The sequence below is a fragment of the Antedon bifida genome, chromosome 4, assembly GCF_963402885.1.
Source record: "Antedon bifida chromosome 4, ecAntBifi1.1, whole genome shotgun sequence".
Classification (NCBI taxonomy): Eukaryota; Metazoa; Echinodermata; class Crinoidea; order Comatulida; family Antedonidae; genus Antedon; species Antedon bifida.
The window spans coordinates 22,406,914-22,424,835 of NC_136229.1; the positions used below are offsets into that span (position 1 = coordinate 22,406,914).

General features: G+C 33.5%; 1 protein-coding gene across 1 annotated transcript in view; it reads left to right on the plus strand.

Moving 5' to 3' along the window:
- LOC144840777 (uncharacterized) overlaps positions 1–17,922 on the plus strand; it is a 47,258-nt gene that overhangs the window by 18,829 nt on the left and 10,507 nt on the right. Inside the window, exons 20-44 of the mRNA XM_078696795.1 lie at positions 278–391; positions 841–954; positions 1,938–2,051; positions 2,313–2,426; positions 3,236–3,346; positions 3,648–3,761; positions 3,938–4,051; positions 4,228–4,341; positions 4,857–4,970; positions 5,488–5,601; positions 6,057–6,284; positions 6,765–6,878; positions 7,589–7,702; positions 8,229–8,342; positions 8,569–8,682; positions 8,866–8,979; positions 9,655–9,768; positions 10,072–10,185; positions 11,042–11,155; positions 11,740–11,853; positions 12,241–12,354; positions 14,814–15,170; positions 15,638–15,754; positions 16,792–16,908; positions 17,310–17,423. Of these exons, the coding sequence (XP_078552921.1) occupies positions 278–391; positions 841–954; positions 1,938–2,051; positions 2,313–2,426; positions 3,236–3,346; positions 3,648–3,761; positions 3,938–4,051; positions 4,228–4,341; positions 4,857–4,970; positions 5,488–5,601; positions 6,057–6,284; positions 6,765–6,878; positions 7,589–7,702; positions 8,229–8,342; positions 8,569–8,682; positions 8,866–8,979; positions 9,655–9,768; positions 10,072–10,185; positions 11,042–11,155; positions 11,740–11,853; positions 12,241–12,354; positions 14,814–15,170; positions 15,638–15,754; positions 16,792–16,908; positions 17,310–17,423 (3,210 nt within the window). The remainder of the gene's footprint in view (positions 1–277; positions 392–840; positions 955–1,937; positions 2,052–2,312; positions 2,427–3,235; positions 3,347–3,647; positions 3,762–3,937; positions 4,052–4,227; positions 4,342–4,856; positions 4,971–5,487; positions 5,602–6,056; positions 6,285–6,764; positions 6,879–7,588; positions 7,703–8,228; positions 8,343–8,568; positions 8,683–8,865; positions 8,980–9,654; positions 9,769–10,071; positions 10,186–11,041; positions 11,156–11,739; positions 11,854–12,240; positions 12,355–14,813; positions 15,171–15,637; positions 15,755–16,791; positions 16,909–17,309; positions 17,424–17,922) is intronic.

Genomic DNA, 17,922 nt, shown 5'->3' on the forward strand with positions numbered 1-17,922 from the left:
TATTTGTACTGCTATGGCACAGGTTGATGTCTGTCTGTGTCTCTAAGTGGTCTTCCTCTGGCGTTTTTAGCCCTTTTCGACATATTATAGTGCTTGTTTTTTCATCAGGACCCTGCTCAAGGACCCTCGTAAGCTCTGGGGCCCCTGGGTTTAGCCAGTGAGTGCTCATAGCCTTTACTGGCTCTACGTACTGTAACAGTTAATGCCAAATTACTAGCTTTATACCTAAGTTTAGCCTGTATTCATCTTGAACCAAATTCTTTTGATGCTTTTACAGACGTAAATGAATGCAGTTCTACTCCGTGTCAGAATGGAGGCATTTGCACTGATCAAGTTAACATGTTTGAGTGTGAATGTACATCAGCGTGGAGGGGTGTCTTCTGCAATATTGGTAAACATTTTTATTTCCCTATAAATTTCTATAAAGCATATTTACCCCCAACATGTTGCAAAATATATAATGTGAATGATCACTTCACCAAATTGGAATGGCTGTCTAGTTATAATGAAAACAAACAATGCATACTGAGTCACATCTCTAAAGATTTTCCAAACAATCTGAAAATAGACAAATTACTTTTACAAAATAAATTGAAATGGAATCTGAAACTTGAATTCAGAAAACCAGCACATTGTTGGAAGTTTAGTCTAAAGCCTTGACTACACTATCAAACTTTATGTGACAGCAAAATATATGGACATGATGTCATATCACTACCATATTTAGGAATATCACTACCATATTTAGGTGCATCACACTTTTTTTTGTCAAACTAGTGTAGACAGAGATTAATGCTTCATCTAAGGTTTTATTTGTTCATGATTTTTTATTGTCATCAGATGTCAACGAATGCACAAGTAATCCTTGTGCCAATGGAGCTACTTGTAATAATTTGATGAATTCTTATATGTGTACATGTGCATCAGGGTTTACAGGTACTCAATGTCTAGATGGTGAGTTATTTATTCATTCAGACTTGTTTCATTTCTTTATTAATTATTCACATACACATAATTCATTCAGTCATTAATTCCATTTATTCATTTCAGGCATTCATTTAATTCATTCAGTCATTTATTTCAGTCACTGACTTGGTCTTTAATTCCGTCAATCCATCATTTCAGTCATCATTTCAGTCCTCATTTCAGTCATTTACTCACTCATTCACTCACTCATTTCAGTCATCATTTTAGTCATCATTTCAGTCATTCATTTCAGTCATTCACTCACTCATTTCAGTCCTCATTTCAGTCATTCATTTCAATCATTCATTTCAGTCATTTCAGTCATCATTTCAGTCATTTACTCATTCATTCACTCACTTATTTCAGTCCTCATTTCAGTCCTCATTTCAGTCATTCATTTCAGTCATTCATTTCAGTCATTTACTCACTCATTCACTCACTCATTTCAGTCCTCATTTCAGTCATCATTTTAGTCATCATTTCAGTCATCATTTCAGTCATTTACTCACTCATTCACTCACTCATTTCAGTCATTTACTCACTCATTCACTCACTCATTTCAGTCCTCATTTCAGTCATTTACTCACTCATTCACTCACTCATTTCAGTCATCATTTTAGTCATCATTTCAGTCATCATTTCAGTCATTCACTCACTCATTCACTCACTCATTTCAGTCCTCATTTCAGTCATCATTTTAGTCATCATTTCAGTCATCATTTCAGTCATCATTTCAGTCATTTACTCACTCATTCACTCACTCATTCACTCACTCATTTCAGTCATCATTTCAGTCATTCATTTCAGTCATCATTTCAGTCATTCATTTCAGTCATCATTTCAGTCTTTTACTCACTCATTCATTCATTTCAGGTATTTAGTTATTTCCTCATTTAAAGAGTGAAGAGAATTATTCATGCAGTCATTCATTCTGTGGCACTTTTTTCAATGCTTTTGACCTTTTTCCACAGACCAAGATGAATGTGCAAGTGTACCTTGTCAACATGGAGCAACATGTGTGAATGGCGCCAATAAATACCAGTGTTATTGTCCTGAAGGATGGCAAGGGATAAACTGTGATATTGGTAGGTTTCAATGTTTCCAGCCTTGACTGTATGAGAATGCACAAATGTTTTCTGGTCCGAGAACCAGTAACGATCATCGCAAACCACATTATAAATGATACAATAAACTATTTAATATAACTATGCTATACTTTATATTGCATTGTATGTTACAGTATTATGTTTGTCTCTCAAACATAAGGTTCCTGTAGAAAAAAGGTAGTGTAGAAAAAAAAAAAATATTTCTGCAATTCTAAACTTATGGTAAATTAAAATTTTTAGATATAAATGAATGTGCCTCCAACCCATGTCAAAATTCAGCAATGTGCAACAATGGACAAAACCAATATCAGTGTACATGTGAACCAGGCTGGCAAGGCACTAATTGTGAAATAGGTAAGAAACAATGGTATTAGGCATATGCCATCCAACCTCTAAATAGTATATTAAAGGTAAAGGTAAAGGTATTATTATTTGTCCTCAAGCTTAACTGGAAACTGAGGAAATTCGGATTAGGCCCTCCACGGACCCACGGCAGCCAGCAGTGCAGCGCCTACCAGATCAGCACACCGGGAGACGATCCCCTACTCTTTTTCGAATAGTGTACCAAGTTCTTTAACGTGCACTGTTAAGTACACGGGACCAATGGCTTTACATCCCATCCGAAGGACGAGGCAATGAGAGTAAAGCATCTTGCCTAAGGATGCAATTAGTATGGTACAGATAACCTCGAACCCATGCCTATCACATGCTAGTCCGATATTACCATTACACCATCACTCTCCAGTATATACAGCACCCGCCACGATTTCTAGACGGTCTCCCATCCAGAACGCAACCGGCCCAACGTTGCGTTGATCATATTAATGGGTTAAAGTCATACTTCCCTAGTTTTTTTTTTCAAATCATGTTGTACTTGGGTCCAGTGACTTAATATCTGATCATAATTAGCTACCTGAAACAGAAAGGCAAATGTATTTCTAAAAGTCTCAAATTTGTTTCTACTACTGTATATATGTTGAGTTTGGTAGAGTTGACAGTACAGAAAATATTAATATATTATAATATTAATATAATTCGGGCATAGTTTTACTAATGGTAAGTGTGTGACCTAACCACCAAAGTTAGCGACAACTTTAGTTGTCTTTTAGTAGTTGACTGTATGATTTGTCATTTGTAACTTTGGTATCTTATATCCTCAACAGATTTTAATGAGTGTTTGAGCAACCCTTGTTTCAACGGATTTTGCCAAAATGAAGAGAATGGCTACACTTGTATTTGTCAAGCAGGCTGGAATGGTACACACTGTGATGAAGGTATGCATTTAAATTCCTCATTAAAGCTCAATAAATTTAATTGGTTTTATTTTTTCCACGCACAACATATATGAATCTATCTATCTATTTCGTGAGACCCCTACCTGTATAGACTCTACATATGTCATTATTCTCAATATGGACACCCCTCGAAAGGAAAATGGAATATGTAGAGACTATACAGGTAATTATCTCACTTATAGACTACCAACACCGCTGTTGGTTTGTGTAATATATGTATTTTCAAACATTGATCATGTTTGTAGAATATTCTAATACTGATTTTCACCTTTTTTTTCAGACATAAATGAATGTATTAGTGACCCTTGCCAAAATGGTGGTACATGCTTTAATCTTCAAAACGTTTACACCTGCTTTTGTGTGAATGGGTATTCAGGAGTCAACTGTCAGACAAGTAAGATGCTTGATGTACTGTATACAAACAAAATGAAATATTCTTTTACTTAAAAACAATTCTATTTATAGACTCACATTTTTTTTCTACAAAAGAGAGTTACCTTTTTACAGAAAAAACACATTGTCTTCAATCTGTTCACTTTTCTTACGTTTTTTCACTACTTCTTTTTTCAGATACCAACGAATGCAATAGTTTTCCATGTCAAAATGGTGGTCAATGTGTTGATGATATCAATATGTATAGTTGCATTTGTCCTGCAGGTTTTGCAGGAACAACATGTAATATAGGTATGAGTACTTGTCAGTTATAGTATACAACTAATGAATGATTATTAGTTAAATGGTGAGAATATTTCATGAGTTGAAAATCTAATGAGACGGAAATTAACTGTTGATATTGCTTGTTTTAAAATTAGATTTTATTATCAGAATATTGGTTAACTTCAATTATTTTATTATTTTAGCTATCAACGAATGTGAGAGCAACCCTTGTGTAAATGGAGGTACATGTTCAAATCAAATCAATCAATGGGTATGCCTGTGTCGGCCAGGTTGGGAAGGAACGTCATGTGATATAGGTATGTTAAATATTCTACTTACAGTAACATTATTTATATTATTTATCACATTTTTTCATTCATTAACAAAAAGTCTCAACTTGGAAAAATGAAACATCGGGAGAATTGATAAAAGCATCCAAACAAGAGAAGAAGCTATAAAAATAAGAGGGTACTTTCATAAAAAAAAAAACTTAGGCATTAGCATCTATAGTAAACAATGAACATGCCAGGCACTTTTCAGGCACGCATTTTCGCCATGTTTAGTTACAAACAGCTTGTAGCCTAATTAATAGATTTATACATTATCAGGATGTTTTTTTGTATACCAAAATAATCGAGAGAAATTGCATTTTATCGAGAGATATTGGAAATATCGATAAACTCTCACGATTATCGCCAAGAGTTTTTTTTTCACATCTTTTATACATACAAAAAAAAACACATTTTAGTTGAGAAGTCTGCATTATGATTCTTCATATTAAAAATCAAAATAAATAATAAGTAATAATAAGTTTTCTTTTCTTGTTTGTTAGATATAAATGAGTGCAGTTCCAGCCCCTGTCAGAATAATGGAACATGTGTTAACAGAGCCAATCAGTACACATGTGACTGTCCAGCAGGTTACCAAGGCGTGAACTGTGACACAGGTAGAAACAACATGTGACCTTCACTACTTATAAATTTGTCAATGTCTTCATTGTTATCATTATCTTCTCATCATTTTTATCAATATATATATCTCATTATCTTTATTAAAATTCAACAAACGTATAGAAATATATTTTTAAATTGCCCCACCTGAGATGAATAAAGAATTTTGAATTTACAAAACAAATAGAAAAATTATTAAATAGTAATATATTGCATTGCAAAGAGATGAATTTTAGTCATAATATAAGATTTCATAATATTTTCATTTTTATGATTATCCTCTCATCATTTGTATTACAGTATGTTCTCATAATATTATCATCAGTTAACAAATTAATTTAGTATTATCATTTGTCAATTCTTTTCTTTTCATTTGCCATCATTATTATCTTTATGTTGCCTTTCTTTTTATTTACCCAAAAATAAGTTATAAACATTCTAAACATAAAGAAAACATAATATATCAAGGGAAGGGCTAAAAAATAATGTTTTACCCAAACAATCTATTTTTAGAAATAAATGAGTGTGGAAGTAACCCATGTTTCAATGGTGGCTCCTGCACAGATGGACTAGCCTTTTACTCTTGTGCATGCATTCTGGGATACACAGGAACCAACTGCGAAACAGGTAAAGGATTTAATTTTTCCAAAGTGCTAATGTGTTATATGTGAACTGATCAATCGTACATTTTTTTGATATTATAATGGTAACCATAATAACGTGGATTCTGTAATACAGTGACACCTATTTATCACATGTGTTGCCTTTATCATAGGTCATAAGCCTAACCTAACTGTTACTGTAAGATACAAGGCCATAGCGAGAGGTTAAAAACAGACGAGGCAAACATGCTTTAAATATAATTATTAATATAAAATACGACGATCTGTGCTGGGAAATTGGGTGGTGAAAATTTAAAATTTCAGACGAGGCAAACGCTGGCTACACCCCGGACATAATACAGACGCCATATGTGATACATATTCAGTACACAGGATCGGGTGCCCCAAGCTTTCTTACACTCTCTTCTGATTCTTCACCATTGTGTAATCTTCATCTCATTATATTCTTTTTATCTGCAGACATAAATGAATGCGCAAGTAGCCCATGTCTTGGTACAGCAAGTTGCATTAACCTCATCAACAGCTACCAATGTAACTGTCCATCTGGGTGGATGGGAACAAATTGTGATCAAGATGTTAATGAATGTGATTCTGCTCCTTGCCAAAATGGTGGTCAATGTAACAATGGTCAGAATAGTTACACATGTAATTGTATTGATGGATGGACTGGAACAAATTGTAATCAAGGTGAGCTTTTGACTTATAATAACTTATTAATTGATCGTTAATGGTATACACAAATAAATACAAATATTTGCCTTGTATTAGTGGTCTACACAAGCAAACCCCCGAATAACCCATTGTTGGGTACCTACTACATATAAACTTAAATATTGTATATTAATAGCAAAGAAAACTGGCACAGAGCGGGTACCCATAACCCCTATCCCCACTCTGGGGCAATTCTCATATGTAGCTTACAACCTTTCAAATGGATAAGTACAATTTGTGTAACAGACAACCAGCTTAAGTGTGGAAAAGTGGGAATTTAAATGCCCAAAATGGAAGATATTGTTGAAATGTTATATAATCATTCCCAGTAAAGTTATAGTTGTATGGTGCATACAGTAGGAGTAATTTCAACTGTACAAACTCTCTTTCTTATAATAGATATATAATAATTATATACTTGTTTACCCACTTATTCACACAAAATTATATTTTCAGATATTAATGAATGTTCAAGTAATCCATGTTGGAATGGAGCAACTTGTGACAATGGCCGTGATTTTTATCGATGTAATTGTCTACCAGGTTATCAAGGTGTTAACTGTCAAATTGGTATGTAACTGAACTCAATCAACTTAAGACCAACCGGACATTGTCGTACAATGAGGCCCGACGAATCGTCTCCTTGAGAGAAAATTAAACATGTTTAAAGTTCTCCCGACAGAGCTAAAAACTATGCCTGACGATTTCTCAAGACGACTCGTCAGGATTCAACTCAGACATCACTGACGAGGCAAGATGTTTCTTCTGGCCTCGCTGTACGATGCTGTCTGAGTTGGCCTTATTCAACTTGATAATGAATTATAATTATTGATCTTTTAAATTAAGAAACCAACAATATATAGTTTGGAATAAATTAACTTAACTGACGTTAGCTTAATTTTATTAGCCAATTAACTTAAATTAACCAAACATTGTCTTTGGTTCGCCTATCTCCTGCTCATAGTCTAGATAAAGCACTCTGATCTTTACGAAATAGTGCTATATAAATGTCCCATTATTATTCTTGAAACTTATTGCGTGTGGGTATATATTACATAGGCTAATTTGCCTCTTGTGACCCACAGTCAGTTATGATTTGAAGCCCAGAATGATATTAAAGTCCTTATTTGACCAATGCTTGTCCAATTTTCCTTCAAAAACGTTTACAGATGTTGTCATATGGCAATGCGTTCCAGTGATTTATTATTCTCAATACTGTATTATTATTTTTCTCAATGCTTAAATTAATTTGCCATGGTAATTTATGTGTTTTATTACAGATATTGATGAATGTAATAGCCAGCCTTGTCAAAATGGTGGAATATGTTTGAATGAACCTGGACAGTATTCGTGTAATTGTCCTACAGGATGGGAGGGACCGTTTTGCACTGCTGGTAAGTCTTGCTTTCAAAGCATTTTCACAACTTGCTGTTTTTTTTATAATTTAATTAGAAAAGGGTGGGCTGTTATATGTAATTAACTTTTATTATTATATATTTCTTTTATTATTTCCATATTTAGACATTATTTAAGTTATATAATTACATGTCTTATTTTTGTTAACTTGTTAAAAATATGTGTTAAAGAAAAAATGTTAGTTAAGGGGAAAAAAAATCTTCATTATTATATGAAGTCTGTTTTTAAAGTTCCTAATTTTGTAATATTTATATTTTTCTGTTTTTGTTTTGAGGAGCCTATTCATTACACTTTCATTTAGGCTCCTCCACATTAAGTTATTAAGTGAAATAAAAATGAAATATGAGTCTGAATTGTATTGAATATTAAAATTAAATCATAAATGAACTCAACAGTTTTAAACTAAAATTGTGTCTATATTGACATTTATAAAGGAATCAAAAATAGCAGTGAAGTCACAATATAAATACCATTGACAATTATCAATACACTTGTACTTCTTAGACACTAACGAATGTGCTAGCAACCCGTGTGGTAATGGTGGTTATTGCCGAGACTCCTTCACACAATTTATTTGTGATTGTACACCTGGATTCACAGGTGTTAGATGTGAAATTGGTAAGTACCGTATTCAAATATCATTTCAGTATTAAAGCAAGCTAATTTAGAAAAAATAAATGAAAATTTCAGTAAGAATGCTATAAGCCTCTGTGTTAAGCCAGTTAAGCGCTCATAGCCGTTGCGCCACTGCCCAATGTAAAATTTATGCTGATAATAAGTGTCAGAATTTTCATGAGAATAGATTCAGTGCAATTAATATATTGTAATTATTTTTCTTTTTAAGACATTAATGAGTGTGATAGTGGACCGTGTCAAAATTTTGGAATTTGCATAAATGGTGCAAATAGTTATGCCTGTCAGTGTCAGCCAGGATATGGAGGCGTAATATGTGATTTGGGTAATTTTCTATTTTGTTCAAAGTATTAAATAAAATCATTTTTTATTAAATCAGTAATAATTGTATAGACACTATTTTCCTGTTGGACTGACTATTTTTGGTAGATACTGAAAAATGTTTACTGTCCTACCTACATATTAAAACGAAATTCTTTTAACCATAAACCTTATTTATTTTTGTCAGATATTAATGAATGTTCTCCTAATCCATGTCGGAATGGAGGAGCTTGTCAAGACTTTGTAGGATCTTACACATGCACATGTACCGAAGGATTCTATGGAGCAAACTGTGACAATAGTAAGTAAAGCTCCGTCTACACTATCAAACTTTATGTGACAAAAAAATGGTATGTCCTCTTATATTGACATGATGTCATATCACTACCATATTTGGGTACATCGCACTTTTTTTTGTCCAACTAATTTGATAGTGTAGACAGAGCTTTATTAGATTATATAACATAGTTATCAATGACAGTAAAGGAAAGTTTGGAGTGTTATGAATTTGCTTAGGTTATCCTTGGTAATTTGTCTTAATATATTTTTTTAAAAAAACAAATAAAAACAGATACAGAAGCATAACATCCATCTTCTGCCATACATATGCGTGACTCAGCCATTCTTTTAGCCATTGTTATTCTCCTATTATTAGATAATTGGAATGAATGTAGATCTGAAATCTTGACTCAAACTCATTGTTTGAGCAGTATAGGCTCAACTGCTCAGTTATAGCTGTTCTTTTGGTTGTAAGACACTAATATTGAAGATACATTACAAAAAGTCCTTTAGAACCACCAATTTTAATTCAAACATGTATGCTTTACAGTTGATGACAAATTGTTACCGGTTTATTATTAACATTAATGCAAAGGCTAATAATAAACACTGGAAATTGTTAACACAAAGCTACCTTTAAAGCATTATTGTATTCCTTTGATTTGCTTCTAATTGTTTATTTTGTGTTAAATTGTAGATCAAAATGATTGTTTAAGTGGACCATGCCAGAATGGTGGCGTTTGTAACGATCTTGTTAATATGTACACCTGCAGTTGTGCACCTGGATTTACAAGTACAAACTGTGATCAAGGTACGTTGTTTGTTTAAGGGTGGGGGCGAAGGTTAGTAATCACATTACAGGATGTTGGATGAGGGCTAATGCTCTGTCTACACTACAAAACTAGTTTGACAAAAAAAAGTATGATGTGCCCAAATTCGGTAGTACTATGCTAAAATATGGTAGTGATATGACATCATTGTGCACATCACATTTTTTTGTCACATAAAGTTTGATAGTGTAGAGAGAGGGTAAGAGGGCAGCTATGAAAAAGTTACTAGCATTATGTAACAATCAATAAACCTTTTGCTTATTTTCATTATTATTATCTTCCAGATTACAATGAATGTTCTAGCGTTCCTTGTCAAAATGGAGGAGCTTGCACGGATGCAATCAATGGTTTCTTTTGTACATGTCAGCCGGGCTATACGGGCACACAGTGTGATACAAGTTAGTATGATGCTTGCTACAAAAACATAATCTAAGCCTACCACATAGTTTTCTAGTAATTAGATTAGATTCACAACAACCTAGGAACTATGTGAGGATATTGGGACACACTTCCTCTCCAGTGGCCGTATTCACCATTAACACTTAGGCTAAGGAAAACACTAAAATCTTCTAAGTGAAATACGTAAATATTTATTGAGTTAAGTGAAATACTTAAAATTTAAGGAAATATCTCACTTAAGTGTGATCGGTGAATACCAACTATACTGTACACTGTGGCTCCTAGATCATAAAAATTCATCACATATTAAAGATATATTGTCCCTTTGACTAATTCCAATAAAATTTAAGAAAAAAGATTTAGAAAAAAATTGTGTCATTTTGAAGTATTATAATAGATACTTTCACCAAAAATTAGTCGAAAAAAACTCATTTAACTGAATTACAGACGTTTTTTTGTTCAAAAAATAACTTTGACATCCAGTCAAAGTTTTCCATCAAAACATATCTCATAATGCAACGCGCTTGTTTGGCTACTCTGTATGCATAATCATAAAACTTCCCTGGATCTGTGAAAACTCCTTCTCAATCGTGACGAGTTGTATACAATCCTAATTGGCATCATGCATAATGCATACTCGTGGTCTGAAATCTTTGTTTACTTTCGCTCGCGACGATTTTCCAGACGAAATGTAATCAAATTAATTTACCTGTTAATTACGTAAACGTAGAATATTTTGACCTTTACTTTTTGTGTTTCAAGAGACAAATTTTTAAAGTAAAATATTGCTATCTCTGATATACATATTGTTTTTTTTAAACTAGAGTGTATTACTACCTTATCTTAAATTTTCAGATGAAAATGAGTGCGATGGCAATCCATGTCGAAATGGTGGTCAGTGCTTGGACGGTATAAACTACTACAGCTGTATATGTTTAAATGGATGGAATGGAGATAACTGTGAAAATGGTATTAAAGCATTTAATTTTACATGGCACAAAGAACTTTTTTTTTTGGTAAAAAACAAACAAAAAAAGTCAAAAGATTATGTTTTTACATAATTGCCCAAAGATACCAAGATATATATATGGACGTTTACATAGAAGAATTATCAAAAATTGTAAAGTGTCGGGTGATATACTGAATATTAATTTCTTTATTTTGAAACGATAAAGGAAAACTTTGAGAATGAGAAAAAGCCGCAATAAACCTAAGGAACGCAGCTTGGTTCTCCATTGGCTTTCACAGAACATACTATTGAGTTTTTTATTTATTGTCAAGTTATACGTGATATAGGTCAATAACTAATGATCTATTCATTTTACCATAACTACTGTCTGTGTTATATTACAGTCAACTCTCCCAATACCGGACTCTCTGAAAACCAGAAACTCTCCCAATACCAGACTTTTCTTGACTACCAAAAGGTCCCAAATTCCTTGTTACCATTAAAAACACTTTCTGAATACCAGACTTTCCGGAAAACCAGACATATTTTGCCAGCCCAAAGGTGTTCCAACATCCACAATTGTTACCATCATTTTTTGTTACAGATATCAATGAGTGTGACAGCAATCCATGTCAGAATAGTGGAGTTTGTGTGAATGGTGCCAACATGTTTACATGTAGTTGTAGTACTGGCTTCACTGGAATTCTTTGTGAACAGGGTAAGTATTAAGTGAGTGAATGGGTGAGTGAGTGACCAAGTGGTTAAGACTGTGGAACAGTAATCTTTAGCTTTTATGGCAAGGGTTTAAGGCTCACTAGTGGTGGTAGAACAAGTCCTCTTAGATATGGACTATAAACTGTACGTCCAGAGTTTAAAGAACTTAGTACATCTTTCGAGATGAGGTGTACTAGTCACACACATGGCATGACGCTTAGTTGAAATCCAAGTCCACAGAGCCATGAACAATGATCGTTGGAATGGTGCTACACAAATAGAAACTGTTACTATTAAATGGAAACCTATTATCTTAATTGCTTGATTAAATTTCTATCAAAACCCTCTATACAATGACTAAATTTTCCAATCTACGTTATTTATTTGATAGATGTTAATGATTGCACGCCAAACCCATGCCAAAATAGTGGTGTATGCTTTGATGAAACTAATAGCTACCGGTGTGAGTGTTCTCAAGGCTTTACTGGTACACATTGTGAACTAAGTAAGTACCAAGAGTCAGTAATTAAATTTACCATAGTATCGAAACATCTACTAACAACAAAAAATGAGGAAATCGTTACACGGTGGACAAAAGCGCCAAATTTGGCATGGAGCTTCGTTGGGACCTACCAATTGATTTTTGCCTAGGAGCCACTCTGGTCGTAATTTATTTTTCAAAATGGCGGCAAAAATCCAAAATGGCCGCCAATAAATTGGAAAATCACATTTCATTTGTTGCAGAAGTCACATATAGGCAAATGAACTATCAAAACATAAGTATTCATGGTCATTGAAACATATTTTAGACATGTTGCATGATATGGGTCATTTGTTGTTAAGATGGTGGCCAAAATCCAACATGGCTGGCAGTAGCCTAAACTGGAATATCATTCTGGTTGCAGAAATCGCATATAGGTATCAAACGAAGTTGGAAAACACGGAGTAGGCCTAATCATGGTCATTGAAACATATTTTAGACATGGTAATAATATAGGTCACTCGTTGCAAAGGTGGTGGAAAAATCCAAAATGGCTGCCAGTAAACTAGGAAATCACATACAGTATCTGTGGACGGCAGACGTAATATGTAAATGAAGTAGCTGTAGTAAATGGTAGAGGTGGTATGTAAATTACAAGTAACTGTAAAACAAATCTATAAAAAAAAGTTATATCCAGTTCAGTTTCTGAAACCACATAAAATGTGGTATTTTTGGGAAAATAAAGATTGAGGGCGCTGTTCAAATAAGTAAAAGTACACTTTTTTACCTGTAACTAACTAAGTTTTTGTCAGAATATTTTTTAAATGGTCTTATTTGATAGATGATTACATTTTCTTTATATTAAAGAAAACAAATTTTACATTAAATATCCATAGTTCAGATAAATTTACGTTAAGTGCCTAAAATCAGCAAATATAACACATTTTAATACATAACAAATACTATTGGATGTTAACAAATTACAAATTTAGTTATCATAAATAGGATTCTTTTACATTTTCATAGAAACTGTTTTATTTTAAAACATATAAATATATATTTTTCTAACAATTTCTCATAAAAAAACTTTTACGACCACTAGTTTTCGAGATATAGAAATGTGTACTATCAGTACAGGTCAAAGGTCAATAACAAGAATCTGGGTCATTTTCTTGGAAAAGTTTGTATTAGACTGAATAGAAACATCCATCTTCTGATTAATTTGAGACCTATTTAAAGTTTGTCCAACTGTTAGTTACCAAGTTATATGACATGTAGGTCAAAGGTCAAAAATACCAAAAATCATACTTCCGGTCATTTTTTGACAAATGTTTCCATTAGGACGAATATTAATATGCATCTTCCAAATAATTTGACACTAAAATTATTTAATTTAATGTAAGCGTTGCGGAGATATGGTTATTTTGTTTTCAATTGGATTAAAATATTCAAATTGAGGTCAAAGGTCAAGAAAAAACTTTAGAAATTTGATAACATGGGTTTTTATAACAAGCATGGTTAAAAAATTCATAAAATGCAATGCTTGCACTTTCCTTCTGATCTGCAGACTAAAATACATTAGAAATGGGCTATTTGTGACTTTGTATACGATTATATGTATTTCAATTTCAATGGCTACCATTTTTATTTTTGGGCGCCATCTTGGAACTCACTTTATATAATATTTCCTGAATCAGTTTTACTGACCTCAGAAATTCTCGATTCAGTACATTATTTGTCTATTTGTAACTTTTACAGCCAGAGATATATGATATACCAATTTACTGGCAGCCATTTCGGATTTTGGCCGCCATCTTGGAAAATCGGAAGCTGATCGGGTGGCTCCTAGGCAAAAATCAATTAGTACGCCTAAAAGAAGCCTCATGCCAAATTTGGTGCTTTTGTCCACCGTGTAACGTTTTAGTCGCTAAGCCACCTGACTATATAGGTTTAAGCTCTGTGTACAATATCAAACTTTATGTGACAACAAATGTGATGTGCCGATATATGGACACGATGATGTCATATCACTACCATCATACTTTTTTTTGTCAAACTAGTTTGATAGTGTAGACAGAGCTTTAGTTTTACATATTGTTATCTAATAAATTGAATAAAACAGATATGATTAGTAAGGACACCAAGTGAGCAATCTAGTACCCGATTCACACATAATACAAATGTAGAAATTCATACATGAATATTTCATGGAATAATTGGTTACTTTCACACACTTGTTAAACACGGTGTAAATGTAAACGTTGTGGATAGAGGCATATTGACATACAACTTTATAGGTCTGAACTAGAAAAGTTTATGGTAATCTTCTGTGACACTGACATGGAAGTACATATGATAATTTTGTCTTTCTGAAAACCACTAACCAATTAAAGTTATTTCCTAAACAGAGTTTATTAATGTGTTTAGATGTTCTATTGTTTCCTTGTCTAAACCTATATTGTCATCTATTTTATCTTCATTAGCTACTGGCTGCAATCAAGTATTCGAAATAGAAAGTTGTGACAAAGTACTACTCACGTCACCAAATTTTCCTCAACCATATGATAGCAACTTGAACTGCCTGTGGCGGTTCTATGCATTACGACCGGGTGCAGAGATACGCGTCGTCTTTTCTCTATTTGATATTGAAGACGAACATGATGTCTTGTCTGTCGGGGAAACGGATGCAGCTGATGATTCAACCAAGTTGTTTGAATTTACAGGCAGTGTTGTACCCGATACATTTGTGGTGAATTTTAATCAGATGTGGATGCAATTTGTGACAGACGGGACTAAAGTTGAGAGCGGTTTTTATGTGGAGATACAAGACACATGCTATGGTATGCAACATTTAATTATTACACTATATTCAACTGCAAATTTAATTATGATTCACCTCTAAAAGCCTTTTTAGTAATAATATATATATGTTGCTTATACAGCCTCACAATTGATTCTTATTTAAAAGACACATTTGTGAACAAAGTGCAATGAACTGGATGTCTCATACAACGACTTTCATCTCTTCTAAGGGTCTCGAGAGTGGTACCAGACAGCTTTTATTCTTTTGTCCATGATGAGCTGAGATAGACCAGTACGTTGGACTAATGCACTAGGCTCCTAAACTACACACAAGCCAGCTGTGTGTAGTGTGTGCTATGCTACTTGACTCATTTAGCAGTGAAATTATTTCTGTTTTACTCCTGAAAAACAATATACTGATACTGAACCAGATTTGAACCCTTAAGTCTATGTGATTTGTAAGCTAGTACTGCTGTTTCACTTTTTTAAAACTTTTCCTCCACAGTTCCCAACCTGTGTGATACATCGCCATGTTTAAATGGAGGAACATGTTTACCTTTGACCTCAACAACTTACTCCTGCACATGTGTGCTTGGGTACTCCGGTGACAACTGTGAAATAGGTAATTTAATGGCAGAAAGACCGATATAGAGAGTTTGTCCAAATGTTACCAAAATGCACCCTAATCCTATTTCATAACATAGCACTGTAGATTACGTTATAATAACAGAATTGTATTAATTAACTATGGTTGATCTCTGTTTATTTGACTCTTGGTAATCCTACATTTATTACCACCTTTAATTATGTTTTTAATAACAATATTAAAGATTATTCATATTGGAGTGCAACATCTGTTAAACCAACTCCAGCCAAACTTAAACTAAGAGTCCCCAAACCAACTTATACCTTTAGGTTAGGGTCATTATCTTGCGGTTAGTGTTAGTTATAGTTACTTTTTTTACCACTTACTTCATTTCTGCATAATCATATTTACTTAGTCTTCACTACTAATATTGTAGTTCCACTAACCATGTAGTTTTTATGTTATTGCTCTAATAATAAGCTTTCGTTGTGGGTGGTAGACAAAAGAGGTGGTAATTTAGTAAAATTGGTGGAATACACCCTCCAATTGTCACAGTCTGTTAAGTTACCACTCCTTTGACTACCGTCACAAAACATTAATAAACAGTATTGTCATATTCTACTACTAAAACTGTTATCATGGCAGTAGCTTTGACTATTCTAATATTAGTTTATTGTCATGCTAGTTCATTGCTTTAATAATAAGGTTTATCGCAAATAGCTGATATCGTGACAAAGCTTTGTTGCACAATATATGTTGGGAAGGACAACTCCACTCCCAAAGACTTGTAATAAGACTTTGTTTATGTAGAGCATCTTGTGTATGTTTGTCTTGTGAACAGGATTGCCAATTTTATAAAGGATAGTGAATGAATTTGCTTATGGTTATCCTTGGCAATTTGCCTAAATATATAATAAAAAATAAAATAAAAAATCAAGTAAATGTTTCCTAGGGTTCCATACCATCATGAGTCACGCATTTCTTCGCTATCTGCGATAAATCTCTTCCTATTACATGTCATTGCTCATATTAGTATAGCTTCTATGGTAGTATTCATTTCATTATTCTGTTAGTACCGTTGCCATGCGCTTCGTCCCCATGTCAGAACGGTGGTACCTGTATGGACAGTGGTGGGTCATTGGTCTGCGCCTGTCCACTTGGATACTTTGGTTCGTTCTGTGATACCACAAGTAAGTTGTCATGCATCATCATCATGTCATTTCTTGATTCTTAATTCATCCCCTCCCCAAAAAAGATATCTTCAATATATTGAATTGGATCTAAATTGTTCTATATGCTTTTAAGCTAACATTTTATACTAATAACTTGCACATAACAGAGCTAACATATTTTTATTACATTTTCTCTAATAATACAGTCAACTATCCCAATACCAGACTCTCTGAAAACCGAAACTCTCCCAAATCTAGACTTTTCTTGAGGTCCAAGTGTTCCCAAAATACTAGACTTTCCAGACATCCTGACATATTAGGCCAGCCTGTCTGGTATTGAGAGAATTAACTGTATGTTAAATTCTTCTACACATAATAATAATTATTTGTTTATTAATTGCAATTGCTTCATATTCTAGTTTCACCCTGTGATGCTACCCCCTGTCAAAATGGTGGAACATGTATTGAATCTGGAAATTCTTACATATGCAACTGTGAGGCATTATATTCTGGAATGGACTGCGAGATACCAAGTAAGTTTTATTTTTGTATGTAGAGATCAAATCAAGTAGTGTTTTGAAAATGAGGAGTTGTGGATTGTTACCTACAAGCTGGGAGTCTGAGAGATTGGAATGTTCCATTCATCGCAAATAAATACATTTGTATAAACGTATATTAAATCTATCAAAATAGTATTTTTTAAAGAAAATCGGCTTCAACATTAAGATACTGTACTCGAGTTGTTCAACCGGTTTTCAGCTATTAAAAACAATTATCGTAGGAGGAGATAGGAAAATGCGAAGCATCCTCGTATTATTGTGTGCAGGTATTTTCAAGAGGACATCCATTAGACAGTGTATACCACGATCGGAAAACACCCCTATTTGGGGAAAATCGTTCAACCTAAATTTGTTTTAATTGTCAATAACTAATTATCTAACTCAATTTAATTAGTAAACAGGGTTACATCAGGTGGTTAAAATCAGTACCAAGATTCTAACCAACTTTATATACCATCGAGTAAACATTCTA